The 14,304-nt window shown below is 38.2% G+C and overlaps 2 protein-coding genes across 4 annotated transcripts; one reads left to right on the top strand and one right to left on the bottom strand.

Annotated features, from left to right (window-relative positions):
• The first annotated feature begins 405 nt into the window (after positions 1–405).
• On the top strand, positions 406–3,408 carry LOC125575178 (rop guanine nucleotide exchange factor 3-like). Of its 2 annotated transcripts, XM_048767123.1 has the most exons (7): positions 418–1,334; positions 1,417–1,533; positions 1,627–1,781; positions 1,846–1,920; positions 2,017–2,316; positions 2,407–2,751; positions 2,850–3,408. In XM_048767123.1, exons 1-7 carry the CDS (start codon positions 1,019–1,021, stop codon positions 2,967–2,969), a joined length of 1,428 nt encoding a protein of 475 aa, XP_048623080.1. In that variant the 5' UTR covers positions 418–1,018; the 3' UTR covers positions 2,970–3,408. The 2 variants fall into 2 exon arrangements, with proteins under 2 accessions (XP_048623079.1, XP_048623080.1); XM_048767122.1 differs by having other exon boundaries at positions 406–1,334; positions 1,846–2,316.
• On the bottom strand, positions 3,190–12,481 carry LOC125592312 (mediator of RNA polymerase II transcription subunit 12-like). Of its 2 annotated transcripts, none has more exons than XM_048767121.1 (13): positions 12,168–12,481; positions 11,541–11,797; positions 11,403–11,462; positions 11,117–11,222; positions 10,841–10,909; positions 10,689–10,742; positions 10,474–10,578; positions 10,088–10,234; positions 9,660–10,004; positions 7,282–9,575; positions 4,589–7,177; positions 4,143–4,446; positions 3,190–4,064 (listed from the first exon to the last, which is right to left on the bottom strand). In XM_048767121.1, the coding sequence occupies exons 2-13, from the start codon at positions 11,654–11,656 to the stop codon at positions 3,618–3,620; spliced, it is 6,636 nt and encodes a 2,211-aa protein (XP_048623078.1). In that variant the 5' UTR covers positions 11,657–11,797; positions 12,168–12,481; the 3' UTR covers positions 3,190–3,617. The 2 variants fall into 2 exon arrangements, with proteins under 2 accessions (XP_048623078.1, XP_048623077.1); XM_048767120.1 differs by having other exon boundaries at positions 12,139–12,467.
• Between the last annotated feature and the right edge of the window lie 1,823 nt (positions 12,482–14,304).

Raw genomic sequence — 14,304 nt, 5'->3', positions numbered from 1 at the left:
AGAGATTAGTTCTTAATTAAAGAATGGTTATAATGGTCAAGAGGTGATATATATCATATACGTTGAACCTTCAGAAAAACATGAAGATCTTTTAACAAAATTAAATTTCAACAAATTCATCATGATCGAATTTTGATTCTTAAATAACCACGGGATTTTTAGTTGTACGTAACCCAAAAAAAGACAACGCTAAATTTACATTGGAGATCTCTAAATTCGTAAAACGAGAAAATCATTTGATATGTATAGTTTAATTTGACAATAAAATTTAAATAAAAGAAAGCATAGGTAAATGTGCAATCATTAGTCAAAGGATCCAGTAATCAAAGATTTGCTTACTGTATGAAGATAAATAAGTCCATATTTGAGAGCCAACAAGAAAGCCAAAGAGTATTATAGAAGCACATAGACCAATAGTTTAAGACACCTCCATAAGGCCATAATAGGGTATTTCTCATAAGAACCACAACACTTGTTGAAGCCACCAACTTCAACATTATCTGGACCGTTAAATCAATCATTCTTTTCATCGGATTTTCCATACTACTCTCTTTTCCGGTCACCGGCTTCTTCACCTGAAAACTTCCACAAGAGATAGAGGGTTTCTGATTCAACGTACGTTTAAATTTTGCCTTAGACGGTTCAAAACTTCAAATTGTAGCAGAAGCTTTTAAAGGTAAATCAATATAAAGACCGTTGCTTTCATTTTACTTTAAACGTTCTTTTATTTGAATTATTTACATATTCAGCAAAAACTCAAAGATAAAATTTGCATGCGTTCTTCTTTTATATCTGCTTTTTGCTTCTTTTCTTAAAATATATTCTGACTTTATAGTTCTTTGGTCCTAGAAATTTCGCTATCCATAAACAAATTCCTGGTTTCAAATTTCATATTCTAAATTCTCTTGATAAACGCATCAAAGCTTAATATAATTACATTTGTTTTTGTGTTACTTCTTCACAAGAAACAGATCAAGAACAGAAAGAGAGAGAGTTTTCTTTTTAGCTAGAAAAGAAGATGGAGAATGTATTGAATCCAGATGAAAACGGAGATAGAGTTTATCATCAATCATCCATTGACCCAAATGATAATTCAACATCAGAAACTCCGGTTTCATTGACGATGAGCATGGATTCTTTTGTTTACCCTCGAACTTGTTCAGAGAGCACTTCAGGCTTCTCAGACCAAATAGATGAAACCAGCAGCTCCTGTAGTGAACCTTCTCCTTCTGATTGGCCTGTCCTCACTGAATCTAAGAGCTCTAAATGTCTCACTACTGGTTTAGAACTTCAAACAAATGAAATTCGTGAAGCTCAAGAAATCTCAGAACCAGGTGCTGTGTTCCTTCTCTCATTCTACTTTTCCCTATAAAATACTCTGAAACTAATGAAATATGTTCTAGGATTTTTATACAGAACTTGAGACAATGAAGGAAAGATTCGCAAAGCTTCTACTTGGAGAAGATATGTCAGGAAGTGGTAAAGGAGTTTGTACTGCTGTGACCATCTCAAATGCTATTACCAATCTTTATGGTAATTTAAGACTCAGTCAGTCACACAGCCTATATATGTTCTTCTCTCAGAAAAATCTAAACTCTTCATTTTTTTAAAAATGTTTGCTTGCAGCTACAGTGTTTGGTCAGAATCTGAGATTAGAGCCGTTAGAAACAGAGAAGAGAGCGTTGTGGAAGAGAGAAATGAATTGTCTTTTATCGGTGTGCGATTACATAGTTGAGTTCATTCCTAGATGTCAGAGTCTAAGCAATGGAACTACTGTTGAGGTAACATAACTTATATTATTAATTTGTCTAAAAATTTGGAAAAGATGATGGAGTGTTTTATCAGGTGATGGAGAGTAGACCAAGAGCAGATATCTATATCAACTTACCTGCATTGAGAAAACTAGATTCCATGCTTATGGTACATCATCTAATTATCCAAAGATTAATTCATAAAAATTATGAATCAAAAGATCTTCTTCTTCTGATGATCTTTGTGTTTTTATTTTTGAAACAGGAAGTGTTGGATGGTTTTCAGGACACAGAGTTTTGGTATGCAGAAGAAGGAAGTCTGTCAATGAAGTCTGCACGTTCTGCCACTGGATCCTTCAGGAAAGTTATAGTACAGAGGAAAGAAGAGAAGTGGTGGTTACCAGTTCCTCTTGTTCCTCCAGAAGGTTTGTCAGACAAAGCAAGAAAACAACTCAAGAACAAGAGGGAGAGTACTAATCAGATACACAAAGCTGCAATGGCTATCAACAGTAGCATCCTCAGTGAAATGGAGATTCCAGAGTCTTATATGGCTACTCTTCCAAAGGTTTTTTTATTTGTTTCACTCTTGTTACTTGTTTGTTAAAAAGATTCTTATTCGGAGCCCTTTGTTTATTAAACCATTTGGATGTTTCAGTGTGGTAAAAGCAGTGTTGGTGATTCAATCTACCGCTACATGAGTGGTTCTGGTCGGTTTTTCCCAGAGAAACTCTTAGATTGTCTGAACATAGCATCTGAGCACGAAGCTGTGCAGTTAGCAGATAGAGTAGAAGCTTCAATGTACACATGGAGACGCAAAGCTTGTCTAAGTAACTCTAAGAACTCATGGAACATGGTGAAAGATCTTATGTCAACTACCGAGAGAACAGACAAGAACTATGTAATGGCAGAGAGAGCAGAAACTCTTCTCTTCTGTTTGAAACAGCGTTACCCAGAGTTGTCTCAGACATCATTAGATATATGCAAGATCCAGTACAATAAGGTAAAACAAACTGAAGTCACTGAATTTGATTGTAATAAATACAAGAGTTATTTGATAGAGACTAAATGTTGTCTTTTCGCTTCTTTTTGGTTTGTCAGGATGTTGGGAAAGCAGTGTTGGAGAGCTATTCAAGAGTACTTGAAGGTTTAGCTTTTAACATAGTTGCTTGGATTGATGATGTTCTTTATGTAGACAAAACCATGAGCGGTAGTGAATAAGTTGTTTAACTTTTGACTTGAGTTTTTTTCTGTTTCTTCTTGTCCTTCTATTCTCATCTTCTGTAGATCAGATAGATCAATGTAAAATCTATTTTATAAAAGTTTCCCCACAAAAAAATAACATATATATATATATATACATATTAGATACCACAGGGAGTGAGAAAGAATAATTAGCCAAGTTTCCCACCATCAAACTCATGTAAGAAGAGAGAAAAAGTGATTCAAGAAGGAAGCTGCTACATATAAAAAGTTCTAAGGGTAATATTATTTAGAAGATAGACAATGATAATAATTGAGACAACTAATTATCGAATGATGAATCCCTATTTATATACAACAGGGTTCCGAACCAACATTGGGTCCGGGTGGTGTAAGCAAAAAAAGGGTTAGTTAGTAGTAGTTAAAATACAAAAGAACTGAAGAAGAAGAAGCCACACAGACACACAAGACTCTCGTAGAGATCTCTCAATAAATGGACTTTGCCTGCTTCAGTCTTCTTATGATGAGCCAGCCCCTCAATAAATGAGATACAGTCTTTCTAAGGCACCGAAGATCCAAAGAGCTTCTTTGCTTGTCACTTTCCAGAGCTCTCTCCCTCTCTCTCTCTCTCTCTCATGATCATCAAAAGAAACTATATACTCATTCTCAGCTGTCTTCATCCACTGAACCAATGTATGTGAGATCAGTACGTCTTACCCTCACTGCACCTTTTAGCCAACATGTGGCTCGAACATTGCCCATGTCACTGTTGTTTAAAGGATTGCTGCTTGATGGACCTGAGCTCGTCCCGTCTTCCAAAAGCGTCCATGGGTCAACAACCACATCCGTGTTTTCTGCTTCTTGCTGCTGCTGAGACTGTGACAACATCGTCTGCTTCAACTTCCCTTGCCCTGCTGCTGTTACGGTTTTTGGTATGGCAGGGGAGTTTCTTTGATTGAGACCAGCAGATGGTTGAACAAGTGTGAGTGCCGTTGCCGGAACAGAATGTGGCTGACACGAGAGAGAGCACCGCAGAGAAGGAAGAAGGGTTGGCATCGCTGCTTGGATCCGCCATCTAATGGTGTCTGGTAACTGCATCCGCGCAAGCTCATTCTGCAAAAAAACAAAATCATTATTTTCAGTCAAGTAAACACAGACCGTGGAGGGTTTTATAAATTTTGTTTGACAAACCTGTAAGCTCTCCGCTGCATCACGATCAAACAAGGTAAAGTCTTTGGATGATTCATTAGAGGAAGACCTTGGCTTCAGCCAATTTGGCTGGTGATTGCTTAACAGCCCATGGAGTACAAACAGTAAACGGTCAAATAAGACTTCATTAGAAAGATCTGCCATGGAAGATGGATCTGTTGTTGATTCTGTCTCCAACTTTGATAAGTCATTACGCGGAGAAGAATCTTCATAAACTACCCTACTTCCAAGCAGACGAACTATAGTAGACGCAAGTGTGTGTCTCGTGTTCCTAAACGACGGTTCCCTGCAAAAAAACGATTGCCACACACAAAAAAAAATTATAAATATAACTCGGCCTTTGATTAGGTAACATATGACTTTTCCAACAAAAAAATTCGGTTAAACTGAATGAGAAAACAAAATTATTGTAGAGACTTAAAGAGTACCTGCAGATGACAGGCAGTAATCTTAGCAGAAAATGCAACCGCAAAGACATAGAAGATCTCAAACCAGCAGGGGAAGGTGGTGGCACGGTGTCAGTAGTATTTGTTGTTGCGGATCTTCTTGCTAAACTAGGGCTACCACCACGAAGGCCCTTCCGAGTACTTCCTTTACTTGATGAAACCTCAGTAGACCCAGATGAAGCAGTTCCCATGTGTTTAGTGATCCGGTTGGTAACAGAACTTACCTGCTGCTCAATACTGCTAAACTGCTTTACCAACTCATTCACAAAGGTACTTCTAGATTCATCAGAGCTTTGATCTATGCATGGAAGCACTAGCTTAACAAAAGCCCTCTCAGTTGTAACCCCAAAGCAGAGACGATTCTTCTCATCTAATAATAACTTTTTTGAACCCAACCCTTGTTCGATCACTTCTCCTTCTTCCATAGAAGTTACAGTTTCCAACTTCCTTTTCTTCCCTGCTGCTGCCTTGTTTCCCGTGATAGGATCAGAACTGGAGTTATTGCACCAACCCCAAGGTTTCCAAAACTGAGGTTTCGTGGGAAGTCCTTTGCTTTCACCTACTATAATCAGCTTTTGCCTGATTGTTTTTCGTCCAAAAAGAACATCTTGACCTGCTAGAAACCATTCAGCTTGCTTCAGCATTGAATCCTCAACCGATCTACCGAAGAGATGAACCACTTCCGTGAAAAGTGGAACCGCATCAGATCTCACTAACAACCTTGTGAGGAGGATTTGAATGAAATTTTTCTCATTCTCAGAGGCTTCAGACTTCTCATTAGAGGTAGGACAGGAAGATCGTATTGCATCTGTCAAAGGCATGTCGTGATTTTCAAGTTTCTCAGTTAGTGCTTGTTCGTTTAGAAGCAGCCTGAGTTCAACCCACTGCCAGTGAAACTTTGCAGGTTGCAGGCAATCTAATACAGATACGAGCTTGTCCACAAGACTGGTTCCATTTCCCTGGTGTCGGTTTTTTGCTGCTTCACTAACTCCTCCTCCTTCGTGGGAGTAACCACAGGATGGCACCTTACAATCAATTAATGAATTTAGGAAAAGACGTGCACGAAGAGGAGCAAAGGCCACGGCTTTCAGGTGCATATCCAAACCATTCAACTCAAGTACAGATGCAAACTCAGCGTCTGTGGAATCAGCAACTATCAGTTCATAAAGTCCCTGGGTGTCTCTCAAACACACATCTCGGAAAGGAAGGTGTTTAATCACATCGTGGAAGGCCATTGTTAAAGACTGATAAAGGCGGTGAGAGTCATCATGGACGCCGGAGTTAGAGTTACCATTCGAAACAAAAGGCCTCCACAGAACAAAAGCAAGAATAGAATACGCTGGTGGGAAGACCAATTTCAGCGGAAGCATGCGCTGCATACGCGATACAGCCACCACGGAAGATTCTCCCACAAGCTCCAAAACAAGCCCTTCCGAAACAGTTTTGCAATTACCAACAAGAAGTCTGAACCAATGTACATAAACTTCAACAGGGTTTTCCATTTTAGAGGCTCCCACAGACCTAGCACTGCCATTAGAACTCGATTTTGTACGCCTTACAAACTGAACAAAATCTAAGTACTCCCTTAGTCTCAGCAAACCAACGATCCTCTCAAGAGTTATAACGCCATGTGTGATAGCACCTATAACAAGTGCAGATACAGCTGCAGTAACTTTTGTTGCTCTGCTCAGCGGTATTTTTCCACTACCATTAGGCATATCATTTGTGGTGATGTTCGCATTTGAATCAAAGGATTCAGGAGAGAGCTGATGCTGACTACTTCGGGATCCCTTCCCAGGGGCGAAGGCTCCAGAAAGAGCAGTGGAACTTTCTGTTGCAAGCGCTATTTCAAAGACTCGGCTTTGTCGCTCTCCAAGTGCTTCCTTAAGAAGGCACAGACAGGTTATATGGATTTGCAAAACATATCGTGCGATATTAGATGAACCTACGCCAGATGGATGAACAGAGAGATCTGAATTCTTTGCCATGGAAATCCCTATACTGTTTATTATTGCAGAAACCGCAGAAGAAACCAAAGAGGGATCACCCTCTTGAGCTGCACCGCCAGTCTGTCTAATGCAGTCCATTAGCCCAACTACAATTTGTTGGGCCACCTGATACCCGTAATCATTCTTCTCAGCAGGTGAGGAGGCTTTCATGGTACCAGTACCCATGAGTTTTCTGAGATACTGAGTTGCCTCTTCAACTTTTCGTTGCACACCTTCTCTCATAGTCAACCCCACTCTTGAAGGACGAGTGATTTTTTTACGTAAATACTCATCTGGATTATCTATTCCTGCTGGAACCCCAAGGGGGATTCCATACTCACCGTTTCCTGGTCGCGTATGATCAAGTTCAGAAAGAAGCCTCTTTTCACATGTTGCTTTGAAATTGCTATGCCATTCCACCACACTGGGAACGCTTCCATATCTTTTCAATATATAGCGAGCATAAACTAAGGCTGCTGATCCAGAAATCTTTCCATTACTGGACATAAGTGATGCAGCACGTGCCATCAAAGCTGTCATGGTCTCAGGAACAAGATCTGCTGAAAGTAGAATATTTTCATACCTGCAAAAAATTGATCGCACACATGCACCAATAAAGTATTTAGAAATATATCGTCAAAATGAAGATGATTAGTGTCATTTTATAGAACGGCAAGTAAAACACACCTCCTAAGTGATGATACTAGAATAGCTTCCCCTACTTCACACGTGTTGTTTTCAACATCCCTTGGCATAATTACAAGGTTTCTCCCACCTTGAATGGCAAAATTTGGGCTACTGTTGCCCTTTGGCAATAACCAAAGAAGAAATTTAACCACTAAAACCAAATCCAGAGAGAGATCCATGAGAAATAATATGGCAGATAGCTCGTCTGCCCCAAGCTTCCACCTAGTTGTCCTACTCTCTTCAACTGGAGCAGCTTTGTTGAACTGCCCAACTTTCACACTGCTCTTTTCGGACTCTTCAACAAGTTGCCGAACCACAGTTGTAAGCCAAACCGCAATAGACCGCTTATCAACAAACTGTAGCTGCTTCAAAGAGTTTCCAACAGATACAATATCCACAGGGGTGGAAGTTCTAAACACATCAACCACCCAATGGTTTTCTCCTTCCACTCCATGGCCATGATGAGGACAGCTTACTTTACTATCACAAACATGACTAGTTGAAGTGCCCTGGCTACCTTCAATCCTAGTAGCTTGTAGTTGAGCCAGAGATTGTGTTTTGCGCGCCATCTTCTGCCTACCCCTCGGTACTTGTTTAGTCAACTCTATCGGAGGATCAACCTTCAGAGAAGGCTCCACTGTTTTCAATCCCTTCTTGATCCACCAGTTATCTTCTTCATTTGATATAATTGGTGAACTCCAAGAGCTCTTTTCATCATCCATTTTCGGTCTTTTTGCCTTTCTACAGTCTTCACACCCTGGTGTAGCTTCTAGTTGATCCACCTTGCTATACACAGATCCAGTTGATCCCTTAACACTACTTTGAAATTCATCTGGTACAGGGTTTTTCACACCGCAAGACATACGGGGAAACTGCAGCAGGGCTGCTATGCGCTCCTTCAGTTCTCTAATATCTACACTGCTCTTGGTATGTTTTCGAAGTCCCTCACTATCGCCCATGGCATCAAACGTCCTTGGCAAATCAACCAGCGGAAATGAAGTGGATTTTTTCTTTGACTTCTGATCTGACAGAGCTAAAGTATTGAAATGTTTACCTTTACCAACAAGCAACTCTCGCAGAAGAAGGCGCCGTTCATTTGAATATATTCTCACAGCCTCCGAAAGCTTATATCCTCCTAAAAATTGTGCTTCCTCTAAGGTGTCATGTACAAAACAACCAGGTAGCTGTTTCAGTATGCGATGATGCCTCATTCTCCTTTCAAGATCAACAGCAGGTTGAATCACATCAATCATGCCACTAAGTATGAGTTGTCTCACATATGCTACGGGATTGAAGATTCCAGAACGTATAAGTTCAAAAACGAGTAACTGCAAGCGCTTTGCTCCACCCCTGTGTACCTCGTGCTGATCAATCCAACAGACTATGATATCATGTAATGGGCCCGGACTTTCAAATGCATCCATCGACCCACCAAGAAAATTGCTGCGATGGTTCTTTCCTCTGCGAGCTGCAAATTCCCCACCCAGACTTTTTTGCTTCAGAAGCTGAATAACTAAATGCACCGGAGAACAATCTTTTCTGCCAGAGAACTTGATATCTTTAGGCTCACCATCCCGGAAATCTCTAAAATCACATGTCGCCCATTCAATAAGGAAAAAAACGGAGCAAACAAAGGATGCGCTAATATCCCCTATCCATCTAAGAGATGTTCTTAAGCATGGACTGACTTCAGCAATCCAGGTCTCCTCGACGGCTCCGTTGCAGAGGTCTTTAAAGAGATAACCGTAAGCAGCTCTGATATCTCCGTCCGATAAAGCTTTATCCAATGCCTGAACAGCTTTAGCCCCGTTATGTTGAGGATAGCCAGCGCTAGCTATCTTTGCCAAATCATCTGCACTTCTCTGAACCGTTGAAATGGTATAATCAAAAGAAAGAAACTCAAAACGAGAATCAACTCCTCTCCCTTGAAACTGGGTAGAAATCTCTGCAGAATTACTTCTCAGCTTTTCCAGATTCTCATATGCTTTTGATGCATAGCTCACGTCATTGGGTCCACATGCTGCTATGGAAGGAGGTAGTGGGAAGCAATCTGAAGCAACAAATGTGTCGGGTGCAGCCAGTACCAAGTAGCGAATCATTTCAGTTAAAGCAGAGAGAGTATAGGCTCGTCGGGAGTTATCAACAAGATCGGATCCACCAGGAGCAGGTTCTTGGATGAAACGGACAGCAATAGCCACAAGATTCTGCACATATGTCTGAGAGAGAACAATGCTCTCTAAAACACCGTATACAATGGGGAGTAGCAACTGCAAAGTCTCAAAGACCTCCTTTTCCTGCAATAAAACAGAAAGGGAAATCAAAAAGATGAAGACAAGAATATCATCATCTTGGATCAATAAATTAATCTAGAAGCATACCTGTAAGAGTCTGAGAACCCAGTCAACAATGAGATTAGGAAGAAGAAGCCCCTCCGCAAGGTGCCACTGTAGAAGACGCACCATATACCACCACTTAAAATGCAGAGATGTTTCCTCACCGTAAAGACTTGCTGATGCTGGACTTATCTTTTGAATTGATCCTGTGTACAGCATCTGTGGCGACCTATCTCTAGTTTGCTGAGAAGGATATGAATTATTCCGTGACAGAAGTTCATCCAAGAGGTATTGCAGGTAGTCAACAACATCTTTTGTCCATTGCTCACACCGAGTAATTTGTGTTTTGTCAGGTGTCCCTGAAAGAATAGACCCGGAACTAGGTCGAACCTGAAGTTGAAAACAAAAATTGATATCCTCCAACGCCGAAGAGATTATAGTTCTAGACAATCGAATTGTTCCCAACAACGTACCTGGTTAAGATAAGTCACTTTTATAAACCATGTAGCTCTCGGTAACGGAACATTGTTCCTTATGAGGACTTCAAATAAGGTTTTTCTCTTATATCCAGGAATGTTATCAGCCAAAGAGCGCAATCGCTTGTGCTGTTGTGATAAACTCTGAGAAAAAAAAAATGAGAGCATGAATGAGTTTATACTTCAGCAAGATTAAAAAACATGTGCTTTCAATTTATCAGAATTCCATAACAACCATATTTAGTAATTTTTTCACAGAGCCATTAAAATTAGGTAAATAGGTGGCCATGTCTATCTACTGGAAGCTATACCAGATGAACAGCAACAAACATGGACCAAAAGAGTATTGTTAAAAAGTTTAGATAAGCATAGCGATATGTCACCTCAATCCATTTTTTCTTCGTCTCCTCCCCACAGGATCTTAGTTCTGGAAATCCAGGCTTACATAGAAGCGAACCAGAGAGAGGCACCCCATAAACCTGACCAGCCTGCCATATAAATCGGGAGATTAATAAGTATAGGCAATGTGATTGGGTCTGCAACCCTAATATTCTGCACGCTTAATTGAAAAGGAAAGGAGTCAGAATCTGTAGCTTACCTTGCGCTTCAGTGCACGAGAGTCATTGATAGCTCTAAAACACTTTCTGACAGCCTGCGGGATAGGATTGAATATAGTTTCACAAGAACAAACAAATGAACTCCAATAGAGATTAAGGGAGAAAACACTGTCTATACTCTCTAATACCGTACCTCTTTGCACTTTATGACAACAGGCTTGGAAAAAGTATGGAAATGAGTCAATATAATCTCATCGGCTTCCTATCAGGACCAAAAGGAACAGAACCTCAGTTAGAAATCATCACTCCAAAGCACATTCTGCCTCAGTAAAGACATTATTCCTACTTTAAATTTCGAGCATCAACTGGAAATAGCGTAGACATGGGTCGAAGGTATATTGCAAACATGTCAATAATAATTAATCATGATTTTTCTACGTTTTTAAATAGCAAGAACAGTGGATCGCACCTTAAGTCCATCAACAGTTTCCTTGTATCCAGACTGAGCATACTCTTTGGTTAGGTTCTCTTCGGGAGAAGTTGATGTTGGAGGATGAAAATCAGGCGGTCCAAGTCTGCAGTTTTTTTTTTTTGAAGAAATAAAAATCATCTAAGAAAAAGTAAATGAAAGATGGAAAAGAGTCGCCAAGGGTTAAAAGGACTTAAGCCTAGTGGAGATAAAATAGTGAAATCACAAGAACTCAAACAGGGGATCAAGTATAATGGGCAAATCGAGAAGGTGAAAGAGAAAGTACCGGGAGTTGAGACCGTCCTTTTCACACTTCAACTTGTAGGGTGTCAACGGTGGTGGCCTCCTGCAGTAAAACAAAAAAAAAGTTGTTCAAAGTGTATCAACATAATAAAGGGAGGGTTATGAAAAGACTTGGACATGCCTGGAGTTTAAGGAGTAGTTTCCAATGGAAGAGGAATCAGATCGTCCTGATGAACCACCACCTGTAGCGCTATTGTTGACTGCACTAGTGCAGTTTGCAGGATGATACCTTTGCATATCTCCAAACTATAGCCGGCCTATAAACTCAAAGAAAAATCTGCACTCTAGCACTACCATTACATGGACATGCACTTCTTCTTCTTCTTTTTGGGCAATATCTCGTAACAGCATAAACTTAGCACTGGCGTCAGTGCAACCCTGAAAGATAAAAGTAAAGCCTAAATCAACATATATTCAATGAAACGGCGTCAAAACTCTAACTAGATATAGGTTAATTCACTTAATAGGTAGCGCATTCACTTCAAAGTTGTAAGCTTTCGTAATAACATAGCAAGTGAGAGTTTAAAGATAGATTCATTCAAAGGAACAAAAGGTGAACTCGAGCCCAGATGAAGCAACCAAACTAGACCACCAAGCAAAAAGAGAAATAAGCAGACATCCTTGGCAATAATATGAGCTCGAAAACAAAATATACCCCCCTAATCAAATCCAACTCCTAATCTGGACGACAAACTTAGGGTTTCAAATCGAGAACTAACCGAGTTAGGGTTTTGAGAGCGAATTGGACCTTGATTGAGAGAAAACTCGAAGAATCAAATGAGAGACTGTAGACGACGAATTTTCTCCAGCTTGCTTCTGGGTTACAAAGTTTGACTCTTTTCAATTTGACGACGAATTTGCTTCTGGTGTTTGCAGCTTTTTGATTCCGTCAATTGGGATTCGAAATTGTGCTCGACGAATCGAATAAACAAAACTCTTGGATGGATTGAATCCGATCTAACACGAACACACACTCTTCTCTTGTCTTGTCTTGTCTTGTCTTCTGGTAAGGACGAACACAACACCTTTTCTCCTGCCCTCAAAGCTTCTTCCTTTCTTTATGCTCTAAGGGCTTTTTTGTAAATTAGTTTTTATTTATGAGACTGGTTTCACACCCATGAATGATAGTGGATGGATGTAAAACTATTAATGCAACTTTTAATCTTTTCAACTTTTAATCTTCCTACGGCTTATTTGATTTTTTAAGAAAAAATATCTTATATTAAATTTTAGTTTTGTGATTTTATTAATCAAACTGTTTTCAAATTTTCAACACCCATTTTGATTGGATTTATTCTTGGGTTCACCAGCTAATAGAAAATCGTTATTTTATATTCGGTATATCTAAAAAAAAGAAACAAAAATTATCAATTTATATCATGATTTTAAAATAATCAAAAATATATAAATAAATAGAAAATAGTACTAGATGCAAAAAATATATATATATATTTTTAACGATGTCAGCAAGACACTAAATCTTAAACTCTTAGGTAAACCATAAATCATTGTATAAATTTTAAACCCTAAATCAAAAACACTAAACCCAAGAGTTTAAAGGTTAGGATTAAAATTTTAGTGTTTTTAAGATTTATGGTTTAGGATTTATCTAGGGTTTATGGTTTACCCAATGGTTTAGGGTTTAGTGTTTTGCTGACGGCATTAAAAATATTTTTTTTTGCATCTAATACTATTATTTGTTTATTTTTACTTTTTTATTTTAAAATCATGATATAAATTGAAAATATTATGTAATCTTTTTAAAAATATACTGAATATAAAATAACAATTTTTTATTGGTCGGTGAATAACATGAAAGTTAGTTTTAGACTTTTAGTTAGTCCATTAACCTATATGAAGAAACAGATAGTTAGTCCATTAACATAAAATTAGTCCACTAAACTTTATTTCATATCTTTGTGTTCAAAAAACTTCCTTTATTCAAAAAAAAAAGTTAGTCCATTAACATATATTGTACATTTAATTATTTTCTTGTTGATATTAATAATATTAGATGAAAAAACAAATGTTTTTATTACTTAACAATATCATTTTGAATTTAAAACTATCATCCCATCAAACTTTGCTTTTTTAACATAGGTCAAAAGGTTTAATTAGAAATCCTTTATTCAGCTAGTCTTTTGTTTTTGTGATTTCTATTCAGCTTTTTGTATCATCTAAAATTCAATATAATTAGTGGTTTTCAAGTTTTTAAGACTTTTTACACAAATTATTTTATCTTTGTCTTTGTGTTTATTCTAATTTTTTGGTCCGTTAATTCTTGTGATATTTCAGTTAATCCGTTAGTATATATATTTATTTGAAGAACTTCTTTTTGATAATTTAAATCTAAAACTTCCTTTTGAATTAAAAAAAAAATTATGAAGAAATAAAGTTTCATGAGTTACTAATTAGTTTGCATATGAAATCATATATTTTATCAGGTGTACTATGATATTATCTAATATAGCATCAACAAAAAAAAATGCTAGTACTATTCACTAAGGTAGGGCATAAAGTGCAACAACTCCAAACATTATCCAAAAGCTTTACTTAATGTATCACGATGATCCATAAAATTTCATTTTCTCCATTGCATAAAATTCTCTACAAATTTTGCGTGAGTTACTAATTAGTTTGTATATGAAATCATATCTTTTATCAGGTGTACTATGATATTATCTAATATCCACAACCATATCCCATCAACCAAAAATGCTAGTACTAGTCACAAAGGTAGGGCATAAAGTGCAACAACTCCAAACATTATCCAAAGGTTTACTTAACATATATCATGAGGATCCATTAAATTCCATTTCTCCATTGCATAAATTCTCTGCAAATTTTGCGTTATGCCTGTTTCTTTCCCCTTTACTAAAAAAATT

The sequence above is a fragment of the Brassica napus genome, chromosome C9 (assembly GCF_020379485.1).
Source record: "Brassica napus cultivar Da-Ae chromosome C9, Da-Ae, whole genome shotgun sequence".
Taxonomy (NCBI): Eukaryota; Viridiplantae; Streptophyta; class Magnoliopsida; order Brassicales; family Brassicaceae; genus Brassica; species Brassica napus.
This window is presented reverse-complemented; position numbering and strand designations above follow the sequence as displayed.

Coding starts and splice junctions, on each gene's coding strand:
- LOC125592312 (XM_048767121.1), bottom strand. CDS start 11,656: ATGCAAAGGTATCATCCTGCAAACTGCACTAGTGCAGTCAACAATAGC. Junction 11,223..11,402: donor AAGGACGGTCTCAACTCCCG/GTACTTTCTCTT, acceptor AAAAAACTGCAG/ACTTGGACCGCCTGATTTTC. Junction 4,447..4,588: donor TTACTGCCTGTCATCTGCAG/GTACTCTTTAAG, acceptor GTTTTTTTGCAG/GGAACCGTCGTTTAGGAACA.
- LOC125575178 (XM_048767122.1), top strand. CDS start 1,019: ATGGAGAATGTATTGAATCCAGATGAAAACGGAGATAGAGTTTATCAT. Junction 1,782..1,845: donor GCAATGGAACTACTGTTGAG/GTAACATAACTT, acceptor GTGTTTTATCAG/GTGATGGAGAGTAGACCAAG. Junction 2,317..2,406: donor ATATGGCTACTCTTCCAAAG/GTTTTTTTATTT, acceptor TGGATGTTTCAG/TGTGGTAAAAGCAGTGTTGG.